The following is a 20224-nucleotide window of genomic DNA, read 5'->3' as shown; positions in this document are numbered from 1 at the left end:
GGTTATCAGCCAAAATTTAGTCTGAAATAGGGGTGACAGATAACAGATAACAGCTTAGCCACAGATAACAGCTTATCTAATGCGTGACTGTGCACCGGATTGTTCTGTGACTTGTGACTACATCTTTATACTTCCTTGAAATTGACACCCAAAAGCACCTACATATGCAGTCACTGTCCAATGAGCTGTGATGAAAAACAGAGGCCTCTCAGACTAATGTTTGGCCAACCGCTACATCGCTAATTGGGAGGAACATTTGGCAAATATTAGCAGAAGATTTGGCTTCTCTTGAACAGGGAATCTGCATCCTAATCCTGCACTGTTTGGCTCCTGAGATCTCATTAGAACCGTCAATAGGTCTTTGTTACTTCATTGTGTGTGTGTGTATCTGTTTCCTGCACTGCTATTTAGCGGTGGTGCTCGTCTGATTAATGAGTGAATTATTCGAGTCGGTTCTTTTAATTAGTTGGTCAAAAAGACTCGATAATCAGTTTGAATCCATCTAATGAATACTGAATCTTTCAGAGCGACTACTGAATTAACGTCTAATTGAAGTTATGCATTCAAGTTTTTTATAATAAGTGGAAATGTTCAAATACTGAAATATTATGCAAAACAGTTTTTCTGTATGTACACTCATTAATCATGTTATTGTGTTGGTCTCTTTCCAGCATGTGGTGAAACACTACAGGACTCAGTGGGGAATTTATCATCTCCAGGATATCCTAATGGGTACCCGTCATATACACACTGTGTATGGAGGATCTCCGTCACACCTGGGGAGAAGGTAAGACACTTCTGTGTGTTAAGTGTGTGACTTTACAAAGGTTCATTACACTGAACTGTTCCACAGTCATCTGTATCTGCGATTTTAAATCCTTTTTTTTCCTGTAATTGTCTTCACTATGAGGTTGTAGATAAAGAACTTTGATCCAGTGTGTGAAGTTTGACGTATTTGACAGCTGCATGTGTGCTGCCCATTTCAGATAGTGTTAAACTTCACCACTATGGACCTCTACAAGAGCAGCCTGTGCTGGTACGACTACATAGAGGTTCGTGATGGATACTGGAGGAAAGCGCCATTGCTGGGTACATACATACTAGTGGACTCACCAGGAATAATCTGGAATTTATTAAGCAATCATATGAATCACCAATGCATGCTTATGAGGGAACTATTACTTATATTGTATTGTGTGTGTGTGTGTGTATCTGTGCAGGTCGTTTCTGTGGTGATAAAATTCCAGAAGTTTTGGTCTCCACAGACAGTCGGATGTGGATTGAGTTCCGCAGTAGCAGCAACTGGGTTGGAAAGGGATTTGCAGCAGTCTATGAAGGTGTGTGTGTGTGTGTGTGTGTTAGGGCTGTCATAATATCAGATTTTCACTACATGGTTATTTTGTCCAAACGAATTTGTGATAAAAAATATTATAACGATATCCATAGAAAAAAATGCTTTTGTGTTTTCTTTTTTTGACTAATGAATCACACTCAAAATACAAGTGTAGACAGCTAGAGAGACATTTGTACAAAATTGTACAAAAGAACTTACTGTTGATTGGTTGCAGACTTAATTGTCTAACACCTGGTACTTTTATGTAATCCATAAAAATCTTCTTTCTTTGTTTTCTGTTGTATAATGAGTTGAAACCAGCATTAAGGTGCAATACCAAATACCAATACCAAATGGTGCTGGATTTCTTGTGGTATTATCATATGTGTAGTATTACCATTATATCCGTATACATATTTTTTTATTTATCAAGGTTATCGTCAACACCAGTATATTGCGACACCCCTAGTGTGTGTGAACTATTATGAAGCAGTTTCTTGTTCATTGCAATTTAATGTCTTAGCGGTGAAGTGTGCGGCATTAGAGACACAAAAACAGGATTGCAAAACGAATGACTGCCATCTTCCATTGGTCAAATCAACCTACAAATAGATTGCTTGTAGCTGACTGCATATTAAATATATAAATATAAAAATATGTTAACAATTCAAATGACATCAGCTTCAACTTTGTATCTTTTTAAAACTACTATTACAAAACAATAACATTGAAAAAAATTGTATAACATTAACAAATATCATTTTAAGAAATAGCATTGCAAATTGTTTAAATAAATCATATTAAATGATTATTTTAATAAATAATATTGTTTAGACAGTGAAAAATATAATTTTCCCAATATCTTTTTGTGTCCGGTAGCAATATGCGGAGGGGAGATCAGTAAGGACTCTGGACAGATTCAGTCTCCAAACTATCCAGATGACTACCGTCCATCTAAGGAATGTGTGTGGAGGATCACAGTGTCCGAGGGCTACAGCGTGGGCTTGAGCTTTCAGGTCTTTGAGGTGAGGTTGTTGTCTCCTCTTTTTTGGCTGTTTTCTGTTTATGTATTTCCAGTCAAGTACTATTTTCACTTTAGCATTCTTCTTTCATTCTCCTCTTTTTCCTTTGTCTTTTCATTCTGAGAAGGAGATGAAAAGAGGAGAGACATGTGGGCTGTTTAGTTTATGCTTATGATATACACACACAAATAGACATTGTCAAGGTGTTTTTCCTGTAAGACTGCAGATGTGTGAGGCCAAAAGACAGGCATGTTTGATTATTTACATTAAAATGTCAGAATGTTGTTACAAGTCCTAAGTATGTATGCGCACCATTGTGTGTGTCAGTAGGTCAAAGGTGTTGAATTGTTCAGAGGAAACGAAAACACACTCTCTGCCTTTATCATACACACATTCACACTTTCTTTTGCACGTATACAGTCTATGTATAAAGAGCAGGACGTGTACAAGACTTGAGAGCCTGGCATATTATATATACAGAGACGCCTGAGATCCTGTTTTTATTGGATTGGTTTCCTAGGCACTGACACCTACTGTAAGGTGCCATATAAACTCTAATGCCATTATAGGTGGCATATTATGTCCCTTTTCACAACATGTAATATAAATCTATGGTGTCCCCAGAATGTGTCTGTGAAATTTCATCTCAAAATACCCCCCATATCATTCATTATAGCTTGTCAAAGTTGACTTGCTGCTCCCCGCCCCCATTCAGAATATGACCGATCCTTTACACAAGCTTCGGATACAAACAATATCAAAACACGCAAATTTCACTCATCCAAAATCTCAGAAATAACCAGTAACAGAGTGCATCCTTACAGAGAGACTCAGGAAGAGGTTGCGACTTTAAGACGCACCTGGACGTTTCTGAATGGTTAGTGGATACATTTATGTAGTTGTTGTAGAGTTACATTGATTCATCTGTTTCTGGGGGATTTCTGTTGAAAATTAAATTAATCCACTGCTCTCTTTTCTCATCTGAGGCTGGGACTCTAAATAGTGTTCTGTGCTCGTCTGGGCAGCCAACGACAGAACAGTTTGCATGCTTTGCTCAAACTTTTGCCATTGCGTTAGAACTGGTTACACTGTTGTCGCTTGCGAAAACCAAATGGCGGCGCCGTGGGTGGAAACGTGCAGATTATGGGGCGGTAATATTTTGATAAGATCAGAAGGGGAGCGAAATCTGATCGGCTTATTTTTTTACATGCTTGCAGAGAAAGGCTTACCAACACAAAGTTACTGGGTTGTCACTTTTCACGGTTTCTGGGTTGGTAGATGCACAGGGGACCCAATATAGCACTTAAAAACCCCAAAATGCAGATTTTCATGATATGTCACCTTTAACACATACTGTATTGTCCCTGTGTTTGTGCAGATCGAGCGACATGACAGCTGTGCATATGACTATCTTGAGGTTAGAGACGGTTTGTCTGAGAACAGCCCTCTGATTGGTCGATTCTGCGGCTACGATAAACCTGAAGATATCCGTTCCACCTCCAACACCCTCTGGATGAAATTTGTCTCTGATGGGACTGTAAATAAAGCAGGCTTTGCTGCAAACTTTTTCAAAGGTACACACACATGTACAAAATAGCTCTATCAGAAGCTGATTTGTTGGCCCTTGTCTGTTCAACTGATGTCACTCTGTGTGTGTCATTAAAACAGAGGAAGACGAGTGTCTGAAGCCAGATAATGGCGGCTGTGAACAGAGATGTGTTAACACATTAGGAAGCTTCAAATGTGCCTGTGATCCTGGATACGAACTGGCCCCTGACAAGAAAAGCTGTGAAGGTAAGAAAGTGTGTGTTTGTGTGTCCACGCACTGCACACAGGTGCTTCCGTCTGCTTGACTCAAACATGCTCAGCGGATGTTCATGCCAAACTAAACAGTTCAGGAAAACATCCGCAGTCAACAGGAAAACAACAAGAACAAACCGCAATTTGGCTACACTCACTCTGCTCAGAAACCACATGATTTCTGTCATTAAAAAAGTACAAAGTGTTGCGGCAACAACACTAAAATAACACAAACCATCAAAGACCTGTGCTTTAGTTTGTATTTAATTAAATGCTTATTAGTCTGTTTACTGCGAGAGAACTGAAGACAGAATATTTCACTTTTGTGTTTTTAAAACTTTGTTCTCACTCTTTTTCTCTTTCAGCTGCATGTGGTGGCTTGCTGACTAAGTTGAACGGCACAATCACCACCCCAGGTTGGCCTAAGGAATATCCTCCCAATAAGAACTGTGTGTGGCAAGTGGTTGCCCCCACTCAGTACCGCATATCCATGCAGTTTGAAGCCTTTGAACTTGAGGGAAATGAGGTGAGAGACTGTGTGTGTGCCAGTGTGTCAGAGTGCGTATTGTTTTATGTAGATAGAAAGAAGGATGGATGTTTATCGGTGTATTATTTCTCTGTTTTATATGTGCAGGTGTGTAAGTATGACTATGTTGAGGTGCGGAGCGGCTTGTCTTCTGACTCAAAGCTTCATGGGAAATACTGCGGAACAGAGGTTCCAGAGGTCATCACCTCCCAGTACAACAACATGCGAATCGAGTTCAAATCAGACAACACAGTCTCCAAGAAAGGCTTCAAAGCTCATTTCTTCTCCGGTAAGACCACCATGCCAGTGCTTTTCATTTGAAATTGAGATTTGGAAGTCTTTAGCTATGTTTTGACACCTTTATCCAAGCTCGCTTGTATATATGAATTTCATAGTGTAAATTTCGAAAGCTTTTGAAAGACCCTCTCTCTCATGTGACTGTATCGTGAGAAGTTCTCTGGGTTTGGTTAGAAAAATTTCATTGTTGGAACAGACTGTACAAAAGTATTACTCCAAACACTGAAACCTGGACTTTAGCATAATTGTGTTTCTGACCTGTTTGGATGTTCGATTGCCACTTGTAAATGTGAAATGTAGACATTTTGGAGTAACATCTGGAAATGTCTGTAATCTTAGACATTTAATGTGCGCTGACAATGTAATTTGTAAAATGAAAACTTCAAATGTGTGTGAAACAGGGCATTCTTTTCCACAGACAGGCCTGCTCACTGCAAAGAGAGACTCTTTATATTTTTGTCCTGCCAGGACATTGATAATGATGTGCCAGATATGATTGGTCAGCAGGTCATGTCAAGGCGTGTTTCAGGTACAGCCTTCTCTCCCCTGATTGGGAATGGATTTACCCTCATGTCTGAGGTGCCTTTAAGAATCCATTCATGTTATTGGACACTGGGCTCTGTCTCTATGGCAACAAATGTCCCAGCCTTTTGGGTCAGCAGCATTTGTTGAACATGCATGTTCATGCAATACGCATGATAAGAAGAAGATGGTGCAACTTTTACAAATGGTTAAATATTATTTGCATCCATTTGTACTCTACTATTAACATGATTCAGTTTGTCTGACTAGAGCTAACAAACTAATTATAAATAAAGCAGGTAATATATGCAGAAGATTCAAATGACAGTATTATAATCTCATAATGCTTATAATGCATTATAGACTGTACAGGAGAAAATGAGATGTGAGTTGTGTACAAATATACTTTTAATATCTGCTGATAATAGATGAATAGTCTAGTCAGCTTCATGAAACAAGAATATCAGTTGTGTTCATTTCCTCCCCCATGCAGTGAATCCCTGTTTTTATTATTATTTCATAATCTCACACCCATGAGAACTAGAAGATATGAAAGGACTCGAATTGGTTGGCAAAGTTACAAAGAGAAAGAGAGATTTTCTGATTCAAGAAGATGAACCAGATAAACAAACTAGATCCGTAATGTGTGTTCCTCCTTTTTCAAATCAACCCACTTTTTTGACATTTTAATAATTTGTTTATTATTTACATTTTATTAGGATTAATTTTAGATTCTATGTATAGTTAAAGGTGCTGTAAGGGATTTTATTCATTTTGCCCTCATGCCTACTTCCAACCATACAACCTTTTCTGAAACCCAGTCAATCTAATAAACCCGAATGCATAAGAAATATACATTTTTTCTGACTGGCTAATTTTCATGTTTAAAAAAATTACACAGCTTATTACTTTAAGCTGAAGCATAAGCAGGGTCTGCCACTTTATGAGTCATCTGTTTGTATTTGGCTCTTCTTGGTGGATTTGTAGTGTATAAATGGAATGCTCAAATGAATGTTTTGGGCGAACACATGGCAAATGAGTCCCACTGTATATGTAATGTGTGTGTGTGGGAGAGAGAATAATCTCAATTCTCAATGAGTTATAATAGCATCATTCTCATTGTCTGGAAGTCCCTGAGGTTGGATTTTTGCTGGCCCAGTGCCGCGAGGCTTAGGGAGGTCCCCAGAGCTCTCCCTCACGCTCCTGATCTGTGTGAGTGTGTACTGAGCCGAACGAGAGCGCCGGACTGGAAACAGTGAAAGAGGGGATTCATTTCTTGTATATGCACAGGAAAGAAAGCAAGATTCTGATACGCTTGACCTGTAAAATGATTTTTTAGAGTAGGGTTGATTTTTGTGAGACACAAATACAGCACACTCTTATCTCTTCCGCTGTGGCATTTTATGATTAAGTATTAATTTCATTGGAAAAATACGGATCTTTTGTCCAGAAAGGGAACTATACTCGCTTCGCACAATAAAACAACAGGAAAATGTTCAAGACAAAATACATGCTTGAAAACAGCATTAATTATGAAAAATGTGTGGTGACCCACAAAGACTTGGGTCTCTTTAGCTCTCTCTCCATCTGTTATGCATTGGGTTTGATGATTTTGCTGGTGGTTTTGAGCCGTGGTTGAAGTGTGATAATTAGCTAAACCTGAGACTTCCATGGAAATAACAGCTTTTGACTCATGGGACGCTGCGGCGTATAGATGCACAATGGGCGGAAAAAAACATAAGGAATCATTGACCCAAAAATGAAAAAAAAAAAATTTGCACCAATTACTCATCCTCATGTCGTTCCAAACCCTTAAGACTTTCGTTAATCTTTGATACACAAATAAAGATATTTTAAATGAAATCTGAGAGGTTCCTGTCCTTCCATTGACAGCTACGCAACTACCACTTTGTCACTTTAAAATGTTCGTAAAGAGATCGTAAAAGGAATCTATCTTAACCATGTCTCTTCAGAAAATTTTTACTAAACCGCTCAATTCATATGGATTCATTTTACGATCTTTTAATGGATTTTTTTGAAGAGTCAAATTGGTCAAAAATCTCTCAGATTTCATTAAAAAGATCTTCATTTGTGTTCCGAAGATGAACGAAACTCTTAAGGGTTTGGAATGACATAAGGGTGAGCAATTGATGACAGCATTTTAATTTTTGGGTGAACTAACCCTTTAAGTGACACATTTAGTTTACACCTATCAGATACACAGACTAAATATGCCATCAGTTTTTCTTAATCGCTTAGCACTTCCTCAACAGCATACAGTATGATCTCTCCTGTCTTCTCTGTTTTAAAGGGGGCATTTGTGCACAATTATATATCAGTTTATTTGCAAAAGAGTTGTTTTCGTGCCCAGTTAACTAAAGGATTATGCAAATCAGAAAATGGTACATCTATAATATATGCATTTATAATTAGCCTAATTTACATAGAATGAAGGTGTGTTTGTGCTAGAAAAAATGCCAGTGGCTTAATTTAAATATGGTGCTGCCTTGTTTCAGTGCATTTAGAATGTGGTTAAATTGATTTTGGGTGGTTAGCGAATAAGATGCCGATTTCTGTATTGAAATATCACAGATAAAAGTGACATTACTGTGAATTTACCCATTATTTAGTTTTCTTCTCCCTGTTATTTTTAAGATTTGCTTCCATCTCCTTTGGTTATTTAACTAGTATAGACATTTATTTATTATTCATCACAATGCAATGCAATTACTCTTTACAGAAAAATCTAACTCCTGATGTCAGAATTTATTACGCTGAAGTGTTGTATTTCTCTCAACAATTGCAGGCCATCATCTCTCATGCAGATTTCAAAATGTCTCAATCAAAGGATATAAAAATAAGATGAGAAATCAAAAGGATCTGGTTGGATCTCACTCTCTTCACTGTTCGTCACTCTCTTCTTTTTCTGTTACAGATAAAGATGAATGTTCAAAGGATAACGGTGGATGCCAGCATGAGTGTATCAACACTATTGGCAGCTATGTGTGCCAGTGCCGCAACGGCTTTATTCTGCATGAGAACAAACACGACTGCAAGGAAGGTATGTACAGGCACTCGCAAAAGAATAATAGTGGCTAGAAGAGGATAAGTGAGGGTATTCATCTGGCAGTGTCACATCTAGCATGTGTAAGCATGTTGGTTTATACTACATTCTGCTGAAGACGAGCAAAAACCCACAAACGACAAAGAAAAAAAAAACTTCTTCTCAGCATTTAAGACGCAGATTAAATCATTTTCCTGCTGGTTTTCTGCCCGTTTTTTTTTCTTCTTTTTTTCTTTTTGCCTGTATTCAGGCTTTTAAATATAAATTACAATTAAGATTCCACTTATAAACAATCCAATGTTTTTCATATTTTTCAGTGGGGCCGTATTATGAGGAGTCTGATTTCAATTTCAATCTGACCTTAAAGCTGCATTCCGTAACTTTTTTGGGTTAAAAATGATCCAAACTAAATTTTTTGAGCAAGTACATAACCAGCCAGTGTTCAAAATTATGTGCTTGCCTTAACTCGATTCAAAACGGTAAGCTTGTAATAATGTTTTTAATTCCAGTGGTACTGGTGGATTTCCGTGGGAAATTCGAGCATGTCTTTGCATCATTGCGTCACATCTGTACACATAAAGAAGGTGTCTCGGCTAGTAGGCTATGTTGCGTGTGAGGATGTTGGAGGTGGAGATTTATAGTCTTTTCTCACAGCACTTGATATAATTAAACTTATCAATTTGATGGCGGATCCAGAAAGGTTTAAACGACAATCACCAGTGACAACTGGAGATTCACCCGTTGTAAAATGCAAAAGACTTCAGACTTCGGAGTGGCTACAGAAAAAAAGAGACAGCAACCGGCCCATGCGAAAACAAGGATAAATATCGGAAAGGTATTAAATGTAGTCACGCAATGCTGATGTTGTTAACATTAACAATTTGAGAACAAAGTATAATTTGCACGGTTTGACATGATATGATGAGCGATCGTTAGATTTAATCAGCATGATTTACTGCAATGCTTTTTTTCCCTTAGTTGGTCAGAACAAAAGTGGATGTTACTTACTTGTTCAGATGACATTTTCCGGTGAAAATTATTATGTTGGTCATACTTCCAAAAAGCAGAATTTGTGATTCCAAATGACAGTATCCACACCGGCGCGGTGACTGACAGCCGCAACTCCTCAAAACATTGGATTCATCCGCGCTGTGCCATGCCGAGGCACAACCCACGTAAAGTTGATAATTCCGCGAATAACTGCAATTGCAGATTTCGAACAGAGATGGCGACAAAGAGGGAAAAAGATACGGACTGTAGCTTTAACAGTTGTAGCACATTTCAGCATGGATTCTTTGCAGGCTTTAAAGTAACTTTGTTATGAAGGATGGGGTAGTTATTGTATAAATAAAAACTCCACTGAAGCCAATACAATGGAGTACACAACAAAGCATGGATGATCATTTCACATGCGAAGAGGCCATGTCTTAAAGGCATAGAAGCAAAACTACCCTGTTAATACAGTGAGAGTGAGGTCAGATAAAATGATGACAGACAAAACTTTTAAAACCATTTGATAATTAAATAATCTAATAATAAAGCAGTGTAAATAAAATAACAAATGTGCTATTAATAGTTAGAGCTACATTATAAATACAATAAATGAGGTGACTGAACTTAAAGCATTAAAGTAAACGTTGAAACAGTTATCCTCCAGATCTCCACACATGTTGAAGCATTTAGATGGTCTGTTATAGTCAAACAGTGTCTCCCACTAAACCTCGCCTTTCATACAAGCACTGTCAACCTCCAGTGCAGCTCTGCCCTGCAGGCCTTTTAACATTTTTGTGGGCTTTGGAAAGTTTAAAGCAGTGTGTGTGTTTCTCTTTGAAAAGAAAAACAGTTAGACCTGAGGAGAGGAGGATAGAGATATTACCCTTTAAGCTCCAGAGTCAGGGTCAAGAAGTTAAACCAGCGGCATCCTGGAATACACACACACACACACACACACACACACACACACACACACGCACGCACGCACACACACACACACACACACACACACTCACACACACACACACTCAGTCTTTACTGTCTCTTCAAGGCTAGATCACTGACTCTGATTTTAAACATCTGGAGTTTCACAAAGCTTCAAAGTCTTAATCCTGCTTCTGTTTTCATTTTCCTTTGTGCATGTGCATGTATGTGTGTAAGATGTGTATCTCTTATAAGTAGAAACACTAGACCAGCTTTACTAGTTGCTTATACAAGTATTACTTGTGTATTACCATTTACACAAGAATATTATCATAACAAAGTCAAGAGGGCTGTCTGGTATATTGTGCCTTTAATTATGGTACTGTAAAATGTATTATTTTGTCATGTGTAGAGAGAGAGCATGTGTGTAGCCTATGGAATGATATAACACACTTAAAGTTTGACCTAGAAACACACTCAAACTCCTTTCAAGTCACCTTATGTATTAATAGAGGCTTATCCAGACTTAGTGTGTGTGTGTGTGTGTGTGTGTGTGTGTGTGTGTGTGTGTGTGTGTGTGTGTGTGTGTGTGTGTGTGTGTGTGTGTGTGTGTGTGTGTGTGTGTGTGTGTGTGTGTGTGCGCGCGTGTGTGTGTGTGTGTGTGTGTGTGTGTAGTGTGATAGTGGTAACTGGTAATACTGTAGATGATACAGTGGGGTCCAAAAGTCTAATGCCACATTAGATTAGAAAAATAAAAAAATATCAGTTATGATATAAAGTGAAGAAGAATTCAAGTAGAGTTCAGAACATCTTCAAATAAGCATATTTGTGTGACTGACCATGTGAACACCTTTGTACAAAAGGTCAAATTGTCAGCTTCTATTGAAGCACAATATTTTGGAACATTCTCAAATCATGCTTGATAAGATGATCATCAGGTTTTACACAAATTTGTAAAGTTCATGCAGCTCAAGTGGTTCTGTCACTGAAGCAGAAGGGAGACATAAGGCAAGGCAAGTTCATTTATATAGTAATATTTCATACACAAAGTGCTTTACATAAAAATAAAAAAATAGTAACGAAAAATGGTGATAAAAAAGGTTAAACAGAAAAGAATGAATAAATAAATTAAAAGAACAGTATACATTTAACTAAATATGAGCCAAAAAAGACAAAAGGCTCAAATATACTCATGCACATTCATCAATTCAACTTTTCACAATCTACACAATGTGTCATGTAAAATAAAAGAATTTTCACTAGTGGTCTCAAACTTTCGGCCCCCACTCTTATTTGAATACAGAGAAAGACACAGCAGGTCGGATTGTTCTCATTCTTTCATACAGTATTGGATAACACCCACTCCAACACACATATACACACTCAGCAGGGTTTTGGTGAAACTGTTTTTCTGACCTGGTTTCTCCGGGTCACAGCAGGTTAACTGACGGCGTGGATCTAGCTGTAATCACTTGACCTTGTGCACACACATAAGCACACTCACAGACAGGGTTTGGCAAAAAATTTCAAAGGAATATTTTGAATATTTTCTAGTGAGGATGGTCGAGTATAGGTTAAAGAAGGCTAGTCTTTTGTAAGAGATATTTACTCTTGTTCATTAGAAAGGGAAGTATCAGGTGAACATACTAAAGGTTAAGCATTCTGTAATAGTTTTTCTGGGATGTGCACACCTCACAACCAGGGCAAAGTTCAAAGTTTGAGTTGCTACTCTTCATTTGGAGAAAAGTGATGTCAGACTTCTCTCAGAAAGCAAGTGAAGTCACATAAATGAGAATTGTATTGCTTTTGGTTTACTGTTATGTGACATAACAGTGTTTTGACTTACAGTCGACCCTTGTTAACTATTACTAACATTATAAATTTAGCAGTTTTTATATTTAAAAATATTATGTACATTTATAACTATACTTTGTATAGTTAACGCTGCTTTGTGGGTGTTTGGGAGTGACAGCAAATTTGACATCTTTTTTTCTTCTAAAATGATATTTTTTTTCCTCTTTTGGAAAGTCATAGAAATACTATCATGGATATTTCGTTTGCTGTTGGAGCAAATGAGAGAATGCAAAATATATTTGTTGTAGTTTCCATTCACCACTATAGTAGTTTACCCAACTATGACGACTTCCGCTTCTGAGAACCCCGGAAATGTGAAAAGTGTCAATCAGTGCTGCTAAAAGATTGTGGGTTTTGACACTAAAATGATGTAGCAAAAAGCTTCAAAGATAGGTTTATTAAAATCCATTCCACAGAATTCCAAAACTGTTCCCTCAATATTCTGCCTGGGAGTACTCATGGGTCATTGTTATCTAAACTTTATTACTCACATGTTATTATTGTGCCGCATCAGTGTTTCTAATGATCTTTACCCTCTTCACCCCATACCTGTTTATCAGCTGAGTGTGAGCACAAGATCCACAGCACGAGTGGAACCATCAGCAGTCCCAACTGGCCTGACAAGTACCCCAGCAGAAAGGAGTGCACGTGGGACATCAGCGCCACACCCGGCCACCGGGTCAAAATTGTGAGTTTTTATAATACATCTGTAATACTATAATACTATACGTTTGCTTCTGTTAAACACACCTTTACATTATAAAACAAGCACACAGATTTCATTGACCTGAGCAGAGACACAAACATACATGTAATCCTATTGTGGTCCTCTCACGTTTAAAGACAATCTCACATCACACACATTCCCACTCACACATGCTCACATTAAAATGCACACATGTATAATCTCCTCTTAAACAAACACGTGGCCATGCAAATACCTCTCTGCCCCAGCACGTAGACCTATACACACTCTCACAAACAAGCACAAGATAAAAGTAACCCAAGATATTTAATAATTCATAATAAATAAGGCTTGAGCAGTTGTGTCCTCTTGCTCATATTTCAATTCAGTTAGGATTTTAACATACTAGTGTGTGAAAGCAAATATGTTAGCAGACCGCTATGCAAGGGGTTTAAAGGATGACCTCAGTGTCTCCCACTGCTGTCTGGATCGGACATCTAAGTGTTTCGTTTTAGACCTAAAGTGATTCTAAATGGCCCTGATCTCTCAGAACACAAGTGATGTCACAAAAAGGAGAATTTTATTGTTTGTTTGGATGAGGTACAAGTGTTTTGGGGGATTGATCGTTTTAGGGTCCATTAGAATTAATATATCATTTCGACATTAACGTTTGAAGTTCTCATAATACATTTGTAGAGTAACTTTATCACCACGGCTTTGCTTTCATTGCTGTCTCTGTGTGTAGCGGCAACAGCTGGCTTTTTACGCAATGCTAATGTTGTGAGCACAAAAGGTACAATGACTTAAAAACATGTAATTCAATCTCATGCAATGGTTCAGGGATTTGCGGATGGTTCAACATACATAACCCAGTTTTAAATTTTATTAAGGCAGGCCACTCAGTGGTCATCTAGGCAACACCCTCAAGCAGCAATTTTCCATGTAGGAAAGGAACCTCCACTTACAGAAAGCTCTGCAGATGTAGAATTGAAACACCAATCATTCATATATTGTATATTTGTTTATTAAATATTTTGCTTAAAGAAGTATCTTATGCTCACTAAGGCGGCATTTATTTGATTACAATTACAGTAAAACATTAATAGTGTGAAATATTTTAACAACTGAAAATAACAGTTTTCTATTTTTGATATATTTTAAAACAACATTTATTCATGTTTTGTCAAAGCTGAATTTCCAGCAGCCATTACTCTTCAGTGTCACATGATCCTTCAGAAATCATTCTAATAATCTCAAAAAACATTTAGCAATGTAAAAAAAAAGTTGTGCTGCTTAGTGAAGTATTTTTCAGGATTCTTTAATGAAAAGCATTTATTTGAAATATAAATATTTGTAACAATGTAAATGTCATCTTTACTTTCAATTTTGACCAATTTATTGCATCTTTGCTGAATTTAAGTATTAATTTTACAACACTTTTGTACAGTATTGTATCATTATCAGTAATGTTTTAGTTTCAGTAACAGTTACAGTCTGACTGCAATTAAAGTATTGTTTAACATTTATTCATTTTATTAAAATTTTCCGTCTTTAGCTCAAATCACACTAAAAATATATTTTTTAGGATGGTCCTGCTAATGTGCATGAATAATTTAGAATAAAAAAAAAGGGCAATTGTGTCTTTTAACTGACAGTTGAGATTTCCATTCCTATAGCCACCACATAGAGTGGTGCAGGGATGACGTCAGAACCCTGAAGACTAATTCACCACTGGTTCCCTCAAGATTTTCCTATTGGGTTTTATAATGGGGGTTTTCAATTTTTTAGTAAAATGATGTCAAACAAAATTGACGTTTTGTTCTACAGCGTAAACTGGCTGCACACTCACACCCCAAACTGTCTTCTCTAGTTACTTATTTAATAAATGAACATAACTGCTTAAAAATTCATGTTTTTGGTATGGGTGTGTGTAATTTACGTTGTAGAACAAAACGAAGTATCGTCAAGTTATGTTTACCCTAGGCTTTATTTTACTCATAAATTGAAAAACCCTTCAACAGCGGGTCCCATAGGAAAATCTCAAGAGAACAAGGGGGTGAGGTTTTGATGTCATCCCTGCACCCCTCTGTAAACAATTGGGTTGTCACAGCCAAAAATGTTTATGCCAGACGTGTTCAACTTTTAGCTCAGGAGGTTAAAGAAGAGAAATCTTTTATCACTGTTGTTCGGCTAGAATGATTGTGTCTGACTTAATTTTTTCTGTGTTGTCTCCTTCTGTTTCTAGTCTTTTAATGAGTTTGAGATTGAGCAGCACCAGGAATGCGCGTATGATCACCTGGAGGCCTTTGACGGTGACTCGGACAAGACGCCCATCCTGAGCCGTCTGTGCGGCAGTAAGATTCCAGAACCGCTCATCTCCACAGGCAACAAGATGTACCTGCGATTCATCTCTGACGCCTCAGTGCAGCGGAAAGGCTTTCAGGCCACTCACTCCACTGGTAACTACCATTGATTATTTGCATGTATAGCACTTGGATCTGATGTGATTCAAGTGTTCATAGAAGCCATTCTCATTTCATGCTTACAGTTTAACAGAGCCCTCTAGTGTATCAATCCTGCATTACATGTTGATTAGAGTCCCTGAAGTGTTGCCTTCCATCATTTGACTTGCTGCTAAGCTCTTACTGTTGCTTATTACAGTCAACAGAAAAGAGAAAAGACACTTGTTAGCTATTACAGCCTACAACATTATGACATTAGTATAATAACATTAGTGGAAGTGAACAGAACCATTTCTGATGGGGTAAAGAATTTTTAAGTAAATCAATGATGATCATTATTAACAGTATATATGTGTGTTTGTCTGTAGAGTGTGGTGGGAGGCTGAAAGCAGAGGTGCGTCAGAAGAACCTGTATTCTCATGCTCAGTTTGGGGATAATAACTACCCCGGCCACACCGACTGCGAGTGGCTCATAACAGCAGAGTCGGGTTATGGCATCGAGCTCACTTTCACCACCTTTGAGGTAGAGGAGGAGGCCGATTGCGGGTATGACTACATCGAACTTTACGATGGCTACGACACCGGAGCGCACAAACTCGGACGCTTTTGTGGATCTGGGGTACGAGCTGTGTGTGCTATGAGCTTAATATATTCTTATGTTATACAGCTTGTTGTATTTCTTCTACTGACCCCTCTCTCCTGTGTTTAGCCTCGTGAGGAGCTTTACTCTGCTGGCGATGCCGTGTTGATCCATTTCCACTCTGATGACACGATCAGTAAGAAAGGCTTCCACATCCACTACACTAGTACAAAGTTCCAGGAGGCGCTACACACACGCAAGTAACGTCTCCCCTAGAGGTGAGAGAGACTCCAGAGAGACTGAGCACAGGGATGAAATGCTACAACAAGGAGAAACGGACTCCAGAAAAAGATTGAGATTGATTTATTTCAATCAAAGACCCTGTGGAGATGGGTTTCCTGCATTGGATTTGCCTCTTTATGTTCAGCCACTGTGGAAGTGCTGTCATATTGACCTTTGACACTGATCAGCTGCTCTTATGTGTGGGAAAGCTCTGCCCACTGGAGTGCTGTCCTGCGCTCTTTGACTGGACCCCTGGACAAACACACACACTCACACACAAAAACGTTTTGTTGGCTCTCTGTTGTTCAGATAAGACAGTGATAGTCATGTAAAATAACTGAAACGAAGAGACAATGACAATAAGACAATTAAGTAACTGCTATTGAACTTGAGTGTGTGTGTGCATGTCGCTCTGGACAGCATGGACAGTTTGGCTGCTGATGCCACACCACACTGTACCTCAGCTAAAATGTGTGTGTGTGTGTGTGTGTGTGTGTGTGTGTGTGTGTGTGTGTGTGTGTGTGTGTGTGTGTGTGTGTGTGTGTGTGTGGATGTATGTGTTTGAGAGAGAGTGAGGCCTTCAAATACCAGCCTGAACTCATTCAAATGTTTTTACAATTATGTGTTTGTAATTTTACATTTATTCTGTTAGCTTTATGGTAAAACCTATTTTCTTTCCATCAAAAGTGCAAAAGTAAATATGTAGCCCTATTCAACAATAAGCTTACTTAAATACAGTATATGTAGCCCATTGCTTATGTCTGCTGTGACAGACATAGCAATTCAACACAAGCGTTTATGACTACAAAGACGTTTTAAGACAGTGGGTCTCATTCAATAAGCTTGCACACACGAGTTTGTGTCTGAAATCTGCGAACAAATCTGCGAAATTTGGAACAACTTAAACCACACATACACAGAAATCACATGCTCTGGGTGGCCTTATACTGTAATTGTGTTAAGATTAGATTTTATACATAGATATCTCATCTATTTCATCATACAGTGAAAAACTCCATTATAGTTTGGGCTGCAAGGTTTCCCTGTATAACAACACAGATATGCATGTCTTAAAGGTGTTTATTGTGTTTGAACTGGTTTTGATTGGAACACCTTTATATGGAGTTTTGGCATGTTTTATGCAAACGACTAACCTTGGGCTGCCGCTCATTTAAAATATTCCAAATTCATTAACATTACAATGAGGTTGTGTACGCATGAGTGTGCACGTTGTGAATTAGGCATTCATTTTTCATGAGAAGTTCTCTTGTGCGTACAAATTCAAAATAATCCACACAATTTGTTAGTGAATGAGACCCAGTTGTGCTTCATTCGTGAGCAGGCCCACAAGGAATCTGCGTGCAATTGTCATTTACAAAGATCCTCCACACCTCTTGTGTTCATTTACTGAATACCATATCTATTCTGAAGATTTTTATAGATCTTTTTCTTAAAATGTTAAAAAAAATTGTCTGCAGATTTCATTTGGGCCTTCTCATGAGTTGCAGAAACCATGTGAAGTTGTTTGAGTTTGAATTGTTTTTGTGTGTGTGAGAGAGAAAACTGATAGGATATATAATTCTATTATTTGCCTGTTGAAGAAACCAGTGGTTTTCTCACTCTTCCAGTAACGCCTCCTGAAGAAGTGAACAGTGAACATAATGTGAACAGGAAACGATGTCATAAAGCCTTGCATAATATGTCTGTTACAGCTGTGACAACTGACTACAACCACCTTCACCCTGTGCGCTTTATATGCACTTAACACAAGAGACTGTATGGAACTGTGTGCTCTCCAGTCGTGGAAATGAACCCATGAGCAGTACCAATGAAGCTGAAAAACTCACGTAATCTCAACGGAAACTAGACTCATCGCAAGGGAACGTTCTCAGTTGCTATACCCCCAATGATGAGTTTTCCCTGCTTGGAAAAAAAGAAAAATCGCTGTTGAAGGGAATTCTTAAGGTGCTATTCAATGTCTCAAAAAAACGACAGGTCCCATGAGGCAATGCTCCTGCCATTCAGTGAATGTGTTGGTGCAACGGAGAGGCAACGTTAAAATTATGTTGCTTATCAACACAGAACATAAACTCACAGCATTGACAGCACTAGTGTTGTGGAGGAACGATTATTGCCTTAGAACCAAAATGTACATTCTTGCACATGATGATGTTTCTGTAGATAATTGTTTTTTTCCCCTCAAATTATTATTATTATATTTTATTTGATATTAAGTTTAAAGAACTTGAACCTTTATGTTAAAAAAAGAAATTTAAATGGACTGACCTGAAGCCGTCCCATTCTGTTCAGTTACACTAACACGTGCACACATATCTGCATATATGCTTATATATGATCATGTGCAAACACACACACACACACACACACACACACACAAAATAATCTTACATTAATCTTAATGCTTTAAAGTCGGCAGTAAGACTGTGTGAACTGTGACATATGTATGTGTGCATCTATTGGTCACAGGTCATGTGACTGTTCTGACTCATGTGAGTATTTCTGTATGTGCCAAGCTCCTGTTGATTCCACTCTTGATGAACTATGACGTATGATAATGTGAAAAAATGTTTCATCATCAGCCTAATGATGGAGGACTCTTCACTCTCAACAGTGATTAAACTCATGTCAGGTCAATTAAATGTGCTGTCTCATTTGTTCTTTATCTCTCCTCCTCTCTACTTGTACATTAGACACATTAGTGTGTTCTTTGCTCTGTTCTTATGTGGGTGCTTACGTGGATAACAATTATTATTATTATTATTTCAAAGGCTGATGGATAATATAGTATAATGTTTGTATGTGTCATGATTCTGCCTTGTCTCTGATTTTCCCTGGTCTTGAGGCAGGATCATGACAGGCCCATGTTTTGTGTGTAAGCACATGGCCATTTGTTTGGCTGTGTGCTTGCGTTGTCTCGTCATGTAACCCCGCCCCCTTGTTATCTCATCTTGTTATCATTATTGTATCATCGCCGTCACCTGTTTCCCTCATTAGTTTCTCCCTATTTAATCCCCTTGTGTTTGCTGTCCTGTGCCGGTTCATTGCCAATCTTTATGTGAAGATTCATTTGTGAGTAACCTGTTGAGAAGTCTTGTGAAGTGTTTTGATCCTGTCTTAGCTGTTAGTTTATTGTTCAGTTTTCTGTCAGTCTTAGTCTAGTCTTGTTTGTCAATCCTGTCTTGTTTTGCCCCCTCGTGGGTTTTGTTTTCCCTGTTTTTTTTTTGTTTTTTTTGTTTTTTTGCCAGCAACACAGTTTATTGTACAAATAACAGGAAAAACAAAACCCACGAGGGGGCAAAACAAGACAGGATTGACAAACAAGACTAGACTAACTAACAGCTAAGACAGGATCAAAACACTTCACAAGACTTCTCAACAGGTTACTCACAAATGAATCTTCACATAAAGATTGGCAATGAACCGGCACAGGACAGCAAACACAAGGGGATTAAATAGGGAGAAACTAATGAGGGAAACAGGTGACGGCGATGATACAATAATGATAACAAGATGAGATAACAAGGGGGCGGGGTTACATGACGAGACAACGCAAGCACACAGCCAAACAAATGGCCATGTGCTTACACACAAAACATGGGCCTGTCATGATCCTGCCTCAAGACCAGGGAAAATCAGAGACAAGGCAGAATCATGACAGTATGTAGACAGAAAAGTCAAAACTCTCTTATATTTGAGCTTCCTCATAAAATGCCAAATACTGTGTGGAAATGTTTAAAAAAAAAATACAAATACAGTTCCCTTTCAAGGGAACTCCCGTTGCGTCGAAACTGACGCTATGGGAACGCTTTGCGTGATGACGTCTTGAAGCACATGTAAAATCAGTCCAATGGTGTGGCGG

At 38.2% G+C, this 20224-nt stretch overlaps 1 protein-coding gene across 4 annotated transcripts in view; it reads left to right on the top strand.

Annotated features, from left to right (window-relative positions):
* Positions 1-19004, top strand: part of tll1 (tolloid-like 1) — a 48577-nt gene extending 29573 nt beyond the window's left edge. For 3 of the 4 annotated variants that reach the window (XM_082164659.1, XM_082164658.1, XM_082164657.1), the window contains exons 10-21: positions 672-787; positions 987-1089; positions 1221-1337; positions 2213-2358; positions 3734-3929; positions 4024-4149; positions 4521-4970; positions 8436-8561; positions 12896-13023; positions 15266-15479; positions 15851-16101; positions 16192-19004. In XM_082164659.1, the coding sequence (XP_082020785.1) occupies positions 672-787; positions 987-1089; positions 1221-1337; positions 2213-2358; positions 3734-3929; positions 4024-4149; positions 4521-4970; positions 8436-8561; positions 12896-13023; positions 15266-15479; positions 15851-16101; positions 16192-16326 (2108 nt within the window). In that variant the 3' untranslated portion in view covers positions 16327-19004. The remainder of the gene's footprint in view (positions 1-671; positions 788-986; positions 1090-1220; positions 1338-2212; positions 2359-3733; positions 3930-4023; positions 4150-4520; positions 4971-8435; positions 8562-12895; positions 13024-15265; positions 15480-15850; positions 16102-16191) is intronic. The other variant, XM_082164660.1, reaches the window with a different exon arrangement.
* The last annotated feature ends 1220 nt before the right edge of the window (positions 19005-20224 follow it).

This window comes from Leuciscus leuciscus, assembly GCF_965113295.1.
Source record: "Leuciscus leuciscus genome assembly, chromosome: 3".
Classification (NCBI taxonomy): domain Eukaryota; kingdom Metazoa; phylum Chordata; class Actinopteri; order Cypriniformes; family Leuciscidae; genus Leuciscus; species Leuciscus leuciscus.
Note: the sequence above shows the minus strand (reverse complement) of the source record. Positions and strands in the feature narration are given on the sequence as shown.